General features: G+C 45.0%; 1 protein-coding gene across 5 annotated transcripts in view; it reads left to right on the forward strand.

The window, feature by feature from the left end:
* The first annotated feature begins 864 nt into the window (after positions 1-864).
* The window catches only part of tbc1d4 (TBC1 domain family, member 4), a 29,932-nt gene continuing 15,061 nt past the window's right edge, over positions 865-15,735 (forward strand). For 3 of the 5 annotated variants that reach the window (XM_031870096.1, XM_031870098.1, XM_031870099.1), the window contains exons 1-11: positions 866-1,929; positions 7,731-7,859; positions 7,953-8,190; positions 8,681-8,925; positions 10,043-10,132; positions 10,625-10,729; positions 10,848-10,980; positions 11,105-11,196; positions 11,338-11,448; positions 12,330-12,452; positions 13,872-13,931. In XM_031870096.1, the coding sequence (XP_031725956.1) occupies positions 1,531-1,929; positions 7,731-7,859; positions 7,953-8,190; positions 8,681-8,925; positions 10,043-10,132; positions 10,625-10,729; positions 10,848-10,980; positions 11,105-11,196; positions 11,338-11,448; positions 12,330-12,452; positions 13,872-13,931 (1,725 nt within the window). In that variant the 5' untranslated portion in view covers positions 866-1,530. Of the gene's footprint in view, positions 1,930-7,730; positions 7,860-7,952; positions 8,191-8,680; positions 8,926-10,042; positions 10,133-10,624; positions 10,730-10,847; positions 10,981-11,104; positions 11,197-11,337; positions 11,449-12,329; positions 12,453-13,871; positions 13,932-15,735 lie in introns of all 5 variants that reach the window. The other 2 variants (XM_031870095.1, XM_031870097.1) reach the window with 1 other exon arrangement.

The following is a 15,735-nucleotide window of genomic DNA, read 5'->3' on the forward strand; positions in this document are numbered from 1 at the left end:
CCTTGCAGTGCGTTGTTATTTCATCCCAACTTCACAGCTCAGAGCAAAATAAAACAATTGTACACTAAAACAATTGCTGTAAATTACTGCCACTGTTTACCATCTTACTACTCTGTATATGTAGAGTCCACAGGGAAATAATTCAGACTCTACTTTTGGGTACTCTTCTAGTCTGATGGTGGTTCCTAATGGGAAGTCTGGGGATCTGAAGGCATGCTTTAGTTATCTAGTGTGCAGATTGTGTACGATTGCATGTTTAGATTTTCGATTCAATACCATGTCAGCACTCCAAGAACAAAAATACAACTATTATTTCATCAAATAAGGGTCTGGGGGCAGCTGTGTTATAAGTATACAGGTAGGATATGTTCACATGTTGCTCACCAGCAGAGCGGGGTTTAGTGGGCTGCACAGCTCTTGTGGCTTCTGCCTCAGTGATGAGGTTAAATATGGCTCAGATACTATTTTGGGGGATAAGAGTGCTCGGAATTCGATGGGAACTCCAGCGCATCAGATGTGATTACAGCTTTCCAAGACTGTGAATCAGCACGGCCTACTTGTAAACACTTAGTTGTGAACTCTTGCGTGTTGTGCTGCCAACATATAGCCAAGTGTACGGCCGAGTCTGGTCTCTTTACACCGGCCGATGTCGGTTGTTAGGTAGGGTTTACAACTGAGTGTCTGGCCCGGAGGACCACCGCCACGAGGGGGCCCTTAAACACAAATCCACACTACCGTGGAAGAGGTTTTCCAGTTATTATGCTGCTAGTGTATAAAAAGGTGGAGCCTCCCGCTTGTCACGTTTCACGCAGCGGCTCTGCCCCTGCCCACTTCCCCAGCACATGGGACGGTTGGGGCGGGTCGTCAACGCGCACACAGCCGCTCCGCCTTACGAGGCGTTGTGGAAGAAAGGATCACAGACCGGGAGGCGATAAACAAGCATGCGATGCATGTATGTTTTTTAGAAAGGGAAAGAGAAACATAGCGACCACGATGGCTAAGCTTCAGCGTAATAGGATTCCGGGGTCGGGTCTGTAATGCGCCGTCCCGTTGTGCGCTCAGGAGCAGCTTCCAAGAAATCAGATTTCTCTGGGCGACTTGTGTTTACACAGGAGCCATCCACAGCCACGTTTTAAAGCACGCAAGCGAGCTCGTGCTGGGACAGTACGGAACTGTTCTGGCGTTTCGAGTCGCTGCAAACAGTGGAGGACCGGAGCAGAGAGAGACACGCTGCAAAACACGCCACCATATAAATATATCAATTGACGTGACATTGGATGTGTGATTTTTGGATGACATGCAGCTGATCGACGGGCCGAGCACATGTGCGTGTAGCAAATCGCTTGGTTGCGTGCAACTTTTTGCCGTGGATGCGGACAGGGAAACTGTTGCAAACTAACCACAACTACGCCCCGGCCTCGGTTGCAGGGGATGGTACATCTGGATCGTTTATTTATTTTGTTAAAGTAGTCTTTTAGTACCCCGCGTCACTGTCAACGAGATCGACCGAAAGTCCCGCCGGGGGTCGACATGGAGAGTCCGGATGAGAGGGAGACCAGTCCTCCAAAGTCGGACAGGAGGTTCGCCCTGACGTACGTCGGCTGGTCCTCGCTCGACAGGCGGACCACCCTGCCCATGCTGCCGTGGCTGGTGGCGGAGATCCGCAGGAGGAGCGAGAGGGGCGACTGCGGCCCCGCGGTGCAGCCGAGGGAAGTTCAGCTGGTCCTCAACCCCCCGTTCGTCCGGTGCGTCCCCTCCAACAGCAACTGCTCGTCGGTGTTCATATTCGAGCACAAGGCGCAGCTCGTCTCGCGCTTCATACACAACAGCAACGACCTCACCTACTTCGCCTATCTCACGCGGGGCCAGCCCGACAACCCCGAGTCCGAGATGTCCTGTCACGTCTTCCGGGCCAACGACCCCAACCAGGTAGGGCCCCCCCACCGAGAGTACAGAATACAGTTGACACAACAGCAACTATACCAGGAAGAGAGAGTGGCACGATATTCAGTCTATTGTTCTTCACAATGATGATGTTGATGGGAGCAGTAGAATAATCTGTTATTAATGTTATTTCTGGATTATTGCACTTGAGAAGTGAGTTTTTAGTGACATCACACTTCTTAAAACGGCAGTACCAAGCTGTCATTTTAATGTTTTCGTCATATTCCAAAAAGTCCTGTGGGTCCCTAACTGTAAATGTGATGTCAGGATTTACAATATGGTCCACCTATTTACTTTTTCTGATGGACTGAATCTAGCTCCACGTGTAAACAGAAGACAAAAGCTATGTATTGTGCAGGGCCTGAATAGAAATCTTCTTTTATGTCATTTAATCCCAAACACAGAGAAGATTAGTCAACGCTGCAAACATGTTTGCTTCGGTATTAAGTATTTAGGCCACCGGTCAGTCGCTGGGAATGATAAACGGAGCAACCCTGGATTTGTTTTGTTTTGTTGGCAAAATTAATCCATCTCTTTGCTTTTCCCCTTTTTCAGGGGGTGGTGGTCAGACATCTCTCTGGTGGCTGTAGTGTGACAACAACAGTATAGGCACAATATCGAGTCAGCACATTTACACGCTGATCAGCATGCCACTCTTGAGTAATGAACTGAAATGTCGTAAGCAGTCAAAAATTCAGGAACGTGGGAGTCAGTGTTTTAAAGAGAATGAGCGTGCAGTCATCTTTTGTTTTTTTTCCATCTTTGCTGAAATGCACTTTTTGGGGAACGGTGTTTCAGTCCCTGTGCTCAGGAGTTAACCACAGTGCACTGTGGTGTGTGTGAGTTTGCAGTAGTGAAATAGAATGTTTGTTTGTTTTGTTGTTGTTGTGTTTTTATATATGAATCATGGGTTCTGGGGTTGTGCCAACAAGATTATTCACCTGCTTTAAGACCAGCTGGAGTCTTACACCCTGTCAATGTTATTCCTGTCTCCCCAAACAAAGAAACCGTCTCAAATAATGTCTGCAAACTGATATCCAGTGATGCTGGCGTTCTGCATCGATCTCAAATCCGCCGGCGTTGTGTCATGTTTCCTGTGGTGTGTGCAGGCTGTTGGTTTTGCTGGTGAAAGCTGAGAGCAGAAGAGCGCTCCGAGGCAGACGCACTCTCGAGGTGTCGGGGCCCCTCTGCTGCCATCCGAATGTTTGCAGCAGTCAAGGGGAGAGGCATCTTGAACATACCTCAGTCGGCGTAATTACGCAACAAAAAAACTGGTTTGGCAGCCGACGAGCGAGCAAATGTGCAAGGTGAACCATATGGAATGCATGGCTTATTCTACCAGTGCACTGCCACGTGTAACAGTCTGTTGCAGACATTGTTAATGATTCGATTATTTCATCTTTATAATACAGGGCTACAGGAGTACTCATTGTGCTTCGGTGGGTTTTCTATGTGTCCCAACTGAGTTTGAAGACATTCTTGCTCTTTGCCTTGTTTTGGAGTGACAGGCATGTTTTATTTTTAAATCTATTCTTAGCACGAGGCCTCAGGAAAGACCCCTGGCATCTACCGATACGATGTGAAAGGTTAAAAATGAATCGACGCTCGTGGTGTCCTGAAGCTTAGCAAAGCTTAGCTGGCTCTGTAGAATTTGTACAAGTGGGAGGAAGAAATGGAGTTTTAACACGAGGGATATGAATACACATGGAATGTCATATTGTGTGTGTGTTCCTATGTTTGAAACCTCCTCGACTTGAAATGCAACTTTGGTCCCCATGGATTATAAAGGGTTTTGATGCCGTCGTTAGCGGTTAAGCATAAGGTGCAGCCAGTCTGGCATTACTTGGTCATCGCTGCACTCTTGATTGGTGTATCCATGACAACAGGCTCCACATAATAGTTCGATTGTAGCGTTTTACTTGCCTCACAGTTTGGGACACTCCTTTATGTCCCCAGTGAGAGACTCATGACAGCATGCTCAAATTTAACTCTCAACTCATCTCCATTGTGCTGTTATCAAGGCAGCAGTACACAGCCAGAGCCTGCTCAGTGTAGACCACAGGCCTGTGTGTTTTCCACCTCCGCTCCCACTTGGACCTGGACCACAGTGGAATCTCTCACTGTTGTCTTGTGGGTGCTGGTGATCATTCTGCGACACGTTGCGATAGTGGGACACAAGACTGACTTACTTAACTGCCCTATACTGTAGAAGTCTAAATCAGTATTTAGGAAACTTCATTCTGTAATTCCAACTGTATTTTGAAATGATACAAAAAAAAATCATGACTTTCTTTTCCCATTCGTTGCTATTGAGAGGTGTTGATAAACTTGTTGAGTCACACCTGTGCTCGCTTTGGTTAGCCGGTCAGGCCAGGTTGCCGCGATCATGGTCACATTTCTTGCACAATGAGAAACTACATTCTTGTTTGGTTTTCATGATTGATGATAAAGTGTTTAATCTGCAGTGCATTGGGAACAAATTTGACTTTATTCATATGTTGACAAGTGTTACATCTAAGTGAGGATGCATTATATTGTAAAGAAGTAGCTTTGCATGCTTGGAAATGTTTCCTGCCTTTACCTCCATATGCTTCAAGAGTCAGCTGACTCCATTTTTTTCAGTTGATTCTTTCTTTTTTTTTTATAGCTGTAAAATACATTGGTTTGTCTGTGCAAATCACATGATGTAACTGTTTGATTGTATGCACAATGTGAGAGTAAACATAACAGAGCGCTCACTGCCCCAGATCATTTTATCATTTATCATTTGTTCTGACGTCGTACTGTTATGACATGCTAAAGACACGGGAGGATGTAAAGTAGAGTTAATTTCTCTTGAAACATTGTGATATTCCCTTATGACATGAGCTTCTTGGCCTATGTTAAGAGCCTTCGTGTTGAGTTGGGACATGAACTTAGTTACACTACAGTGCCCGGTTTGTGTTCAGGCAGATGGAAAAGCACTGGGAGGACGTGACGGCTGTGGTGAAAACAGTGAGCTGCCTTTTGGAACCAATCCTTGGAGAGCTCCCGCCACACAAAGACGGCTATGTTTAAAGCAACAGTATTTATCCAGGTTGTATACAAGCAACAGCAGATTCATGAGCTGGTTTCTGTTTCAGTGTTTCTTTTTGGGGTTGAACATTTGAAGTTTGAACAAATTGCTGTTATTGGATTTATTTATTTTGAGTAAATTTGCAAGAACTTACAGTTATTACTTTCAACGTAAAAAAAAAAAGCCTGTAATCTTGGAATTGCTTCTGTTCTGACATGGGGAACTACCTCCCAGGTCTCTGTCTACTTCTGTCCGTATCTTACATAGACGCAATGATAACCTGTGTGTCTCTAAAAGAAGTCTTAAGTAGGCTTAATTGCAGATGGTGTGTGCAAGTGTGTTGGGTCACCAGTTTGGTTTAATGGTGCCGATAAGGGCAACAGAACTATGTGGCCTGCTACTGTTTGACCTGCTATTATTAAGGGCGACTGTTGGTTTGACATGACGTGAGAGCGCCCTAGGACTCCACCAGCTCAGAGGGAAACGATCCTCGTGTTAGTTTTCTCCTGAGCTCTAAAGCTGCTGCTGTTTGTTTAAACGGGCTTTGGATCACATGTATTGTTTGATAAAGCCAGGCAATGATGAGTGAAGGTTGGATGTAAAAAGCAGTTTGAAGGAGTGTAAGAGTGGGAGGCTATGTTTGAATAGGTTTCCGTGGGGGGGGGGGGTTTCCCTCTTTGCCTGTCTGTGCCTGTCTCCACCCGAGGATTGAGCACCTTTCCTGGATCTGTATTAGGTTGACTACAAATATTTAATCAGATCAAATGGTGCTGTGGCGTCATGTTACTCATGTATAATCCAGCAGTGCCCTTACATGTTAAGATGGTGCTGTTAGGTTTTTTTATTCCTACACAGGCCTTACAGATCAGACAGTGCAGCTGTGATTCGCAGCCACCAAGGCCTCTGAATTACCGTGACCTTTTAGTGTCAGCACTGCTTTGGCCAATGCTTTTTTTCCCCCCGACAAAGGTATTTTTATGTGCTCGCTTTGACATTTTACAAAGATTCCAGAATTTCATTTAGTTTTACGAATGTATTTTTTGTGTATTTTTTTTAATGTAACAAAATGGGGCTGCTAACTGCATTTCGTTGCACAGCCCAGCTGTAACAATAACAAGTGAACAACTGTACCTTGGAGATGCACTTAGCTGTGTGGGGGGCCAATTAAGAAGAGTGAGTGAGGAGTCAGCTGGCAGTGAATGGCAATTATGAAATGGGCAATAAAAGGTGTTTTTTTTTGAGAAGGCTTGAGTTGCCTCAACAGCCAGACGTCCTTGAGCTTACAGCCGTAACTGGCTCTCCGAAATATTGTGTTGTTTGCTGTAGCACAATGCGAGAATAGCTGTGGACAGATGTAGAGGTGCACACATACTTGCGACCGATCGCATGATCCTCCTGGCGGATATGATGACAATTACACAGGTCGGTGTTGTTCGAGTGAACAGATGGCTGAGCAGGTATGAACAACTACCCACCACCTGCCCTTCTTCCTCCTCTCAATGCAGCCCTCTGTCACCAGCCACGCACGGCTCTACCGCCTCGGGAAGGCAGGCAGTTGGAAAACGGGACTTTAAAATAGCTCATGTGGCCACAGCAGCAGCATGGCATTTTTGATCCCTCCAGTGTCTCATACATAAACTGGCCTCCATAAAAAGCAGGACGTTTGTATTTTGTTTACAATCGGCTCTTTCCTGTTCTGCCTGCCCTCTCGCTGCTCTCCTGTGGCTCTGGTCACACCTCTGCTGTAAGACTCATTTTGTTACATAACTTCCCTCCTCAGTCTACATAATAAATGTATTTGCTCAACAGTCAGTTGGCGACTCTTATCAGATAGCCACTGTTTGTTCTAGCGCTCATTGTTGTCTTAACCAGAGTATGTGACTGACCTTCACTGTGGCCCTTGGTCTCGCTTTTTAGTGAGCTGGGGGGGTGCTGTCAGTCCCATTGTCTCTGCCAAAAAGAATGAAAACTTGATTGTAAAAGTGCCTCATGACAGAATGATGAACTGCCTTTTGAATTCCGTAGTATTGCGTAAGAGTGCGCTTTGAAAGACGTACATTTTCTGTCGTGACTTGTTTGGTTGTTTTTCCTGGATGCAAGTTACCGAAAACGGACATCCTGCTTTCTGCAGGACAACAAGGTGCAGTTGCCTCACGCACACACATACACACCCACTCCTTGCCAGCTCTTTGTTGTCTTCTCATTCCCATAGAGTGTGGGCGTTTCCTGTCTCCTCACCTACTTCTGTTACTGATGTGGTGTTTGGTCTGTCTGTTGTTGACTAGCCTTAGTTAGTTCAAATATTTTTTTTTAAAGTCACATGAAGTCAGGTCATGGTATTTGTTAATCCAAACATGTTCTTGTGTGAACTGCAAGTGTCAGCCAAACATAGTCTTACTTGTTCTGTTTTGACTGCTCTTTGTGTATTTAGTCTACACGTGTGTCCCCAAACCCTGCATTGATTATGATGTGATTTTAAACATTATAGGAAGTAGAAACAACTCTCAAACGGTGTCTTTTGAGTTAAAAGAGTTTTTGCAAATGATGTTGTGTCCATCTCAGTAGTGTTGTTATGTTATTCTCCTGTGTGCAGTCGTGAAGGAAGAGCTGCAGAGAAAAACATCTTACGATTGGCTCCAGTTCGCTTCCCTTTCCTCCTTTGTTTTACAGTTTTCCTCGTTAATGTCTTCCTATTTGTCATATACCTTCGGTCCTCTCTCCTGTCTTACAGGTCCCTGAGGTGATCAGCAGCATTCGCCAAGTGTCCAAATCAGCCTTAAAGGAAGACGCCAAGCCCAAACAGGAAGCCGACGAGGCCTTCTACAACTCCCAGAAGTTTGAAGTGCTTTACTGTGGCAAGGTAGAGATGTATGAGCGCCTTACTTATGAAATGTTTTTCCATTTTATCTAGGCAAATTGTATTAATGCAGCTGAATTTATAAAAAATATCCAGGTGACAGTTCTGCTCAAAAAGGCTCCTGCCACCCTCATCGATGACTGCATCGACAAGTTTCGTCTGCATGAGGTCGAGCGCAAGCGCCTGCGACTGGTCAGCGGCCGGCAAGGGTCCACAGAGGGTGCCCCCGTGGAGTTACTCATTGGGGGAGAAGGAGACCCCCTCTCCTCTGCTCTGGATGAGAGTATAGAATACACGGAAGGCCCCGGAGTGGAGGACATGACTGGAGGTGGAGGTGAGAGCCTCATGCCGATTCGGGATTAGCATGAGCACAACAACCGCTCAAAGCTGAATCTGCAAGTAGCTTCACTCAGATTTTTACCGCACACAATTAACCGTTCGCTAAGCCCTGCACCCCTTAGTTATTGTGGCTACGCCTGTCAAGTCTAATGTCTAATTGCCAGCAGGGGGCGAATCCTCTGGTTGCAAAAACAAGTCTGATTGTACAGGAGAAAATGACCCTACTTCTCACTCGATTTATTACCTCATTAAACGCCTTGTTATTCTCTTGCATCGTGGAGCTAGTTAGTATGTATTCTAATTGTATTATTCTCATTATTGCATGCAAGTACGGAAAACGTTAGATGAATATTTGATTAAACTGGATGACAAACTGCTGCATTCTGGTTGGTCATGTGGTGGACCTATGCACCAATTAGAAAAGCGACTAAAATATTGTGAATGTAAATAAACAGCCACGTGTGGCTCTGCTCCGTATGTCTCAGGTAAAAGCCTGTCTAACAGTGCCAGTCAGAGCAGCCTGCGGGGAGCGTTCCCCGAGTGCATCCTGGAGGACTCCGGGTTCGAGGAGCCCCAAGAGTTCCGTACGCGCTGCAGCAGCCTGGCCGGGAGCCTGCATAGGAAGCCGGGGGAAGGCGTCATCTTGGGCCCTGTGCGGCGCAGACACTCGAGCGCTCCGAACCACGTTCAGCCGTCTGACTCGGACAAGAACCGCACCATGCTCTTCCAGGTAGAGGACATGTGACAGTGCAGTCGACCTCCACGAGAAGTAATGATGTGATATGCTGATGTCTTGGTTTCAGAAATAGTGCATCGGCTCGGGGGTTTCTTATCTCCGAGACCAGATAACTGGAGCTGGTAAAACTCAGCACTGAGGAGCTTTATCGTAACGGCAATGTACTCACATTAAAAGATAGCTGCTTTGTTGTTGAGTGCTTAGTTTGTACCCGAGGGCCTGGCCAGGACCCAGGGGTCCATTATATTTTAATTATAGTATAAATGGACTTTTGTACTGAGCTGTTTTAACACTTTTTACTATTTGCAGTGGACGTTAGGTTTATTGGACTCTAAATATACATCCTTTGTATACAGCCTTGAGCGAATTTCTTCAAATTTGGCACAAACATCTACTTGGACTCAAATTTGAGGTCAAAGGTCACTGTGATTTCACAAAATAAAATTTTGTCCTCAACTGAAGAATTCATATGACAATTGCATACAAACGTCTAACAGCATAAGATGATGTCATTTTGGACAGGCGTGGATCTGAACCGCAACTTGGCCGGTTTATTTCTAATTTGTGTAATTCTAGTTTTCCCATAACTCCATCTGTGACACCAGAAACCCAAATGGCCCGCTTGCTTCATGTCATTTTTGGATTTTGTAACCCTCTCTTTATTTAATTCTCAGCCTCTTGCTACTGCAAGTCATCTTTCTGTGCACGTGGCTGGCCGTAATATTGCAGCGACTGGCATCGGCCCTCTGTCGCAGCCCCGGTTAAAGAGGCCGTAACTCCTGCGTAAACCGCCGCTTTGCGGGAAGTATGCGGCCTACGGAGCGAGCCAGCTGCCATTCCTCACACACCATGTCCATTTGCTCACGAAGCTAATTTTAAAAACTAGAGCACAACGCTCAATATGATATTCCACATAGCAGTCAATTGTGGGAAAAATCATTGGTGCAGACTTGTTGACCTCGATTTTGAGAGTGTGCTTTTATGTGTGTCACTGAACGGGTCTCAGAACGGTTGACACTGAGATTATCTTTGACTCGGGTAGAAACGGTGTGGTGATATTGTTTTGTGGTCTCACATGAATCTGTCTGAATATACTTTTGTGTTTTCGCAGGTCGGGCGTTTTGAAGTGAATCTCATAAGTCCGGACAGTAAAACAGTGGTGCTGGAGAAAAACTTCAAAGATATCTCATCGTGCTGTCAGGTTGGTTTATTTTTACTCGCTGCATTTACACTAAAAGCCTCAATTTTCTGTCTCTGCTGCGGCCCCAGCAATAAGATAAGCTCAGACTAATTTGATGCATTTCTTCTGTGGACATTAATGCATTACTGCCCTCCTTTACAGCCCAGCAGGCCTTTTTATTTTTCATTTAATTCTGGCGTCTTCATCAGTGATGTAGAAATATGTTCTTTTCTTTTTTTTTAACAGCGCATTGCAATCCCATTTTTTTTAAACAGACATCCAGGATAAAGATAATGCACTGTCTAGCGTGAGCAAATTGGCCATTTCACTAACCTAATGGAAAACGTAAATGGTGGCTGTAAAGAGCCATTATGCTATCTGAGACATGTGCTGTTTTATTAACTTGCAGCTCGATGATTTGTATCGCCAAACTGAATGCAAAGATCTAAACGTGTGGTGTTCCCTTGCCGTGATTCATTCTAGTTTCCCCGTTTGTCTCGAAATGTGACGCAGGGTGTCAAGCAGTCCGACCATTTTGGATTCATCGGTCGCGACCAGTCCGAGGCTGGTCCCAGTCAGTATGTGTGCTATGTTTTCCAGTGTGCCAGCGAGTCGCTGGTGAGTCATGCAAAACGCCACTTCAGCTTCCGCTCTCAACCCGATACTTGTATTTTAATCCGTGCTGTCCTTGCGTGTGCGTGCTTGTCTCGTCCCCGCTTTATACCGCGTACGTCAGGTGGATGAGGTGATGCTGACCCTGAAGCAGGCCTTCACGACAGCAGCGGCATTGCAGAGCAACAAGACCCCGATCCAGCTATGTGAAGCCTGCCCCATGCATGACCTGCACAAGCTCTGCGAGCGGATCGAAGGTGAGCCGCGTGAACTCAGTCACTCCCTCCGGCTTGAGTCATAAATGTGTCGATGCGTGGTCAGTTTCTCCGAGTTCACACGACACAAAAGGGCTCTAATTCTCAGTTCCTATTCTGTTCCCAGGTCTCTACCCACCCAGAGCAAAGCTAGCTATCCAAAAATATCTCTCCCAGCTGACTGACAATGAGCAGGCAGATATTTTTGAGCGAGTTCAGGTAAGGTTAGCTCTGCACGCCTGATCTGAAATTTGTGACATATTGACAGTTGATTTTTTGTGATTGATTTTTAAAGACTGCTTCAAAGCAGTGCTTTTTTTCCTTCTTGTGTTTTGAGTGTTTGTGTATCCATGTCTGCAGAGACTGAAGCCCGGGTCGGACCAAGAGGAGAACGAGCTGGTGGTTCTCCATCTGAGGCAGCTCTGTGGAACCAAACAGAAGAGTCACCTCCACATCGGAGAGGCCCCGCAGGTAGATACTTAAACCGGTAGACCCTGAAAAGAAATCATAGTTACAGATTTGATTTCTTTAGCTTCACTAGAGAGACGAAAACACATTTTCACTCAAATCTAAATCAAATGTAGTAGTGCGAATGCCTAAAACATTTCCAAGGGCCTTTAACAGCCTTGAAATTTGAGAAAAGTCACTTTAGCGCTGAAAGGTTTAAAAAATAATTTGGTTTTATTTGCAGAAAAGAAAAGAATTTCGCGTTGTCTCAGCCCTCTGGGCCTCTCTGTCTACAAGTAGTTATTGTCCTACGGTTCTCTTTTGGATTTTTGTGTGAATATAGCAGCAGTTTTAAATAGACAAGGCCACAGAAAAGATAAAAAAAATAGACATGTTTGTACAAAACAAGATAGTTTGAGCCCTTGGATTCCAGTCAAACAGGTTATTTTTCTGTTGGTAAAGCAACCTTTCTGTGAGTGAAGGTACGGTTGCATAGAACATGTTGGGAAACTTCCGATGGCTGCTTTTGATGCCAAACCTTTTCAGCTCTTTATTTCCATCTTAAGTGTTAAGGTCATCACAGTATAATGTTCCTACAAAGAACTAAGCCGGTTATCAATTGACTGGCTGTTACATTCAAGAAGTTTCTGCAGGGAAAGTGTGCCATGGAAGTATGAAAGGGTAGTGGATGCTTACTTTAGCATGATGTAGCCTGAGCGCCTGTATGTTAAATAGTAAATTAAAATGGCAGAACACCAGTCAACACATCCAGTGTTATTCTTGGCCGTGTGGTTTTGCTACTGTATGCTCACAGAGTCTGTTTTGAAGGCTCACACTGACAGTCACGCATTTTTTTATTTCTGTGATTGTTTCCCGTTCCTCTGCCCGTTGTCATCGTCTGACAGAATGCATCAAACAGCTCATCGGCAGGAGACGGCACGGCCGCCAGCAGTCGCTTCAAACTCGACATCCTCAAGAATAAAGCTCGCACCTCGCTCACCAGCTCCCTGGAGAACATCTTCGCAAGGGTGGGTCACAAGAAAGAGTCTTTCTTTTATGACACATTTTCTTTTCTGCCCCTGTCTCTATCTTAATTCAATGTTCTGCTGTTATTTCATCAAAGGTTATGTTATGCCTCCTCACCGGCAATAGCCTTTGCTTGAGGCATTATGTTTTTGGGTTATCTGTCCCTCCGTCCGTCCCGTTCCTCCGGGTCTGATGGGTGAAGCCAATGCGAAAGTGTTTTAAACTTGCATTCTCTATTATGGCCAGCAGGGGGCGACTCCTCTGGTTGCAAAAAGAAGTCTAATTCTATAGAAGTCTGAGTAATGACTCTACTTCTCTCTTGATTTATTCCCTCAGTAAACATGAGTTTATGGTCTTAATCTTTAGTTTCAAGTCGTCTTCAATACAGCATCATGTTCATTTAGTAAGTTATGATTCATTTGGAGACAAATGAATCATAAAGCAGAGAGTGTTTTAGGGCAGGCCAACCTTGTGATTGACAGGTCGCTACCGGAGCCGTCTCTACGTCACTCCTTCGCAATTCAAATATGGTAACTTCCTTTCACTGATTGCAAAAAGCAAAGATGGCAACGGCCAAATCGCCCAACTCCAGGCTTCATAACGGCGTCCACAAACCAATGGGTGACGTCACGGTGACTACGTCCACGTCTTATATACAGACTATGGTCCTGTTCTTGTGAACACGATATCTCAGGAACACCTGGATGGAATTTCCTCTAATTTGGCAAAAAAAACATCCACTTGGACTGAAGGATGAACTGATCAGAATTTGATGGTCAAAGGTCACTGTGACTTCACAAAACATGCTTTTGGCCGTAACTCAATAATTGATATGCTAATTATGACAATATCACACAAATGTCAAACAGGATAAAATGATGAAGTGATGACATTTTGGACAGACGTGGCTGTAAACTGCAACCGGACTGGTTGGCGGAAACGTACAACCGCGACACGGTGATTCTAGTCCTCTCTGTCTCTAAATTGAATCTCTGAATCTTAATTCTCCGCCCACCAGACAGAATGTGGCCACTGTGTTGTCTACCTTTTATGTGTCTCTCTGCTCTCCCTCTCTCTCTGTATCAGTTGCCGTTTCTGTGTCATTGTCATCCAGGGCATTTGGATTGATCCATATCTGCCAGTGAGACAGCCGAATAATTCCTTAGTAGAGGGATCCAGGCAATCTGAGACCTCTGCTGCCATCTGTTATTGTCTCAGAGAACTTAGCTCAGCGCTGACATGTTAATATTATCAAGTCAGGAAGTGTTGGTTCATTATGATTCATGTTTTACTCCCTTCTTGAAAATACAAACGGCACCTTCTGTCGTGAGCGATTGGTACATTTTGTGTAAACATGTTTTCATTTATGCATTTGTTCTTTCAGAACTTGTTTTATATTGTGTCATCACCTATGTCCCCAGGGTGCCAGCCGGATGCGGGGCCGTTTGGGAAGCATGGGAAGCATCAGCAGTTTCGAAAGGGTAAGTGTTCCTCTAGGGGTTAACAAGAGAATTCCCAGAACTTCACTCGAGGGGCTCTGGGAATTCTCACTTTTGACCCAGTGGCTCTTAAAAGGATGTTATATTCCATCTCTGTCCTCATGATAGGCTTTCACTTTTGTAAGTGTCACTAGCTGGAGGCGGCCAACAGTTCTTTTCTCACGTGGAGAATATTATTCCCACATCTCATCATGCAGCTGCACTGGCCAAAAGACGAACAGCACAGCAGGGAGTGGACCATTTGGGGTTGTCTGCTCACCGCTGTGCAGAATGTGGAGCGAGTGTGCGATGTCGTCCCTCTGACTCCCCATCAGTCATGATGGAGTTGCTCCACTGCTGTTAGCATCGCACCCCTGGGACATTGTCGGAGTTACAGTGGACGGATTAAAGGACAAAGGATCCATCCGTCCCATTCTCCTGAAGGCGATATCTCAGGATTAGGGAATTTCTTCAAATTTGGCACCCGTACTCAAGGATGAACTGATTAGAATTTGGAGGTCAAAGTTCAAGGTCACCGTGACCTCATAAAACACATTTTTTACACCATAACTCATGAATTTATATGCCATTTATGGAAAAATCACACGCATGTCTAATATGATAAGATATTAAAGTGATGACTTTTTGGACAGACATGGATGTAAATTGGAACTTGACTGGTTGGCGGAAGTGTACAACCACGAGGTGGTTATACCAGGCGGCAACCTCCGGTTCTAAGGAGTGAAGCCAATGCTGAAGTGTCTTAAACTTGCATTCTCTCAAATGGCCAGCAGGGGGCGACTCCTCTGGTTGTATAGAAGTCTATGAGAAAATGACCCTACAAAACGCTGAAGGCTTCAAAATGGCAGTTCACACACCAATGGGTGATGTCACGATGACTATGTCCACTTTTTATATACAGTTTATGGGTAACTCTAGTTTTCACTTAACTCCATCTGTGACATGAGAAAACCAAATGCCTGCTTGCTTCATGACATTTTTGCATTGAAACCCTCTCTAAATTTAGTTCCCGTCTTTTTGCAACTGCAAATAAATTATTTATTTGCATGTGGCTGGCAGTTAGAACTTTGTCTGTGTCAACCTGCGTCTACACTACCCACAATGCAACACCAGTGCCTATAGTTCAGGCGAAGATTTGAGTGTTTTATACCAATAACGGCTAATGTAGAGATGATGAGCAGGCTACAGAGGTCTGGTGAGCGCACTTCTTTCTACTTCAAAAACTCAAAAATGTCATTTTCATTCTCAAACTTGTAGTCTATAGACCCAACCTACGCTGACTCAAGTGACGTCACAAGAGGCAATTCATCAGATTACACGTAGCTTCTTACTGGAGCCACAAAAGGCTTTACACCACTTTTTTTCACATGTCAAGTAATACTCAACGAGACCTGTAAAGTGCTTTTGATGTGTAAAAGCGGTGGAGTTCTCCTTTAAGCGCATGGTGCTCATCCTATTTAGCGCACGGAGATATTAAATATAGACCCTCCGCATTTGACTTACTTTACCTGTTGCATCAATAATGTCATCCCGTCAGATTTACTGTAAGTATGGAAGGCCAAATGAGGGAAATTATTCACATTAAATCAGCCGTCAAGAGGCCATGTCAGCAAATCCACCAATACCGGCTGTTCAATAAGTTAAAATCACAATGACACAGACAACCCTACTTATGAGGACAAAATCATAAGTTGTATGTTGTTCAATGTAAAATGATGTGCAAGGAGAATCTGGCGTCTTATTTTAAGGCTCACCTGCACCCCTCTTTGTGACATCAGTGACGGTC

This window comes from Anarrhichthys ocellatus, unplaced genomic scaffold (genome assembly GCF_004355925.1).
Source record: "Anarrhichthys ocellatus isolate YVR2014 unplaced genomic scaffold, GSC_Weel_1.0 scaffold51, whole genome shotgun sequence".
Taxonomy (NCBI): Eukaryota; Metazoa; Chordata; class Actinopteri; order Perciformes; family Anarhichadidae; genus Anarrhichthys; species Anarrhichthys ocellatus.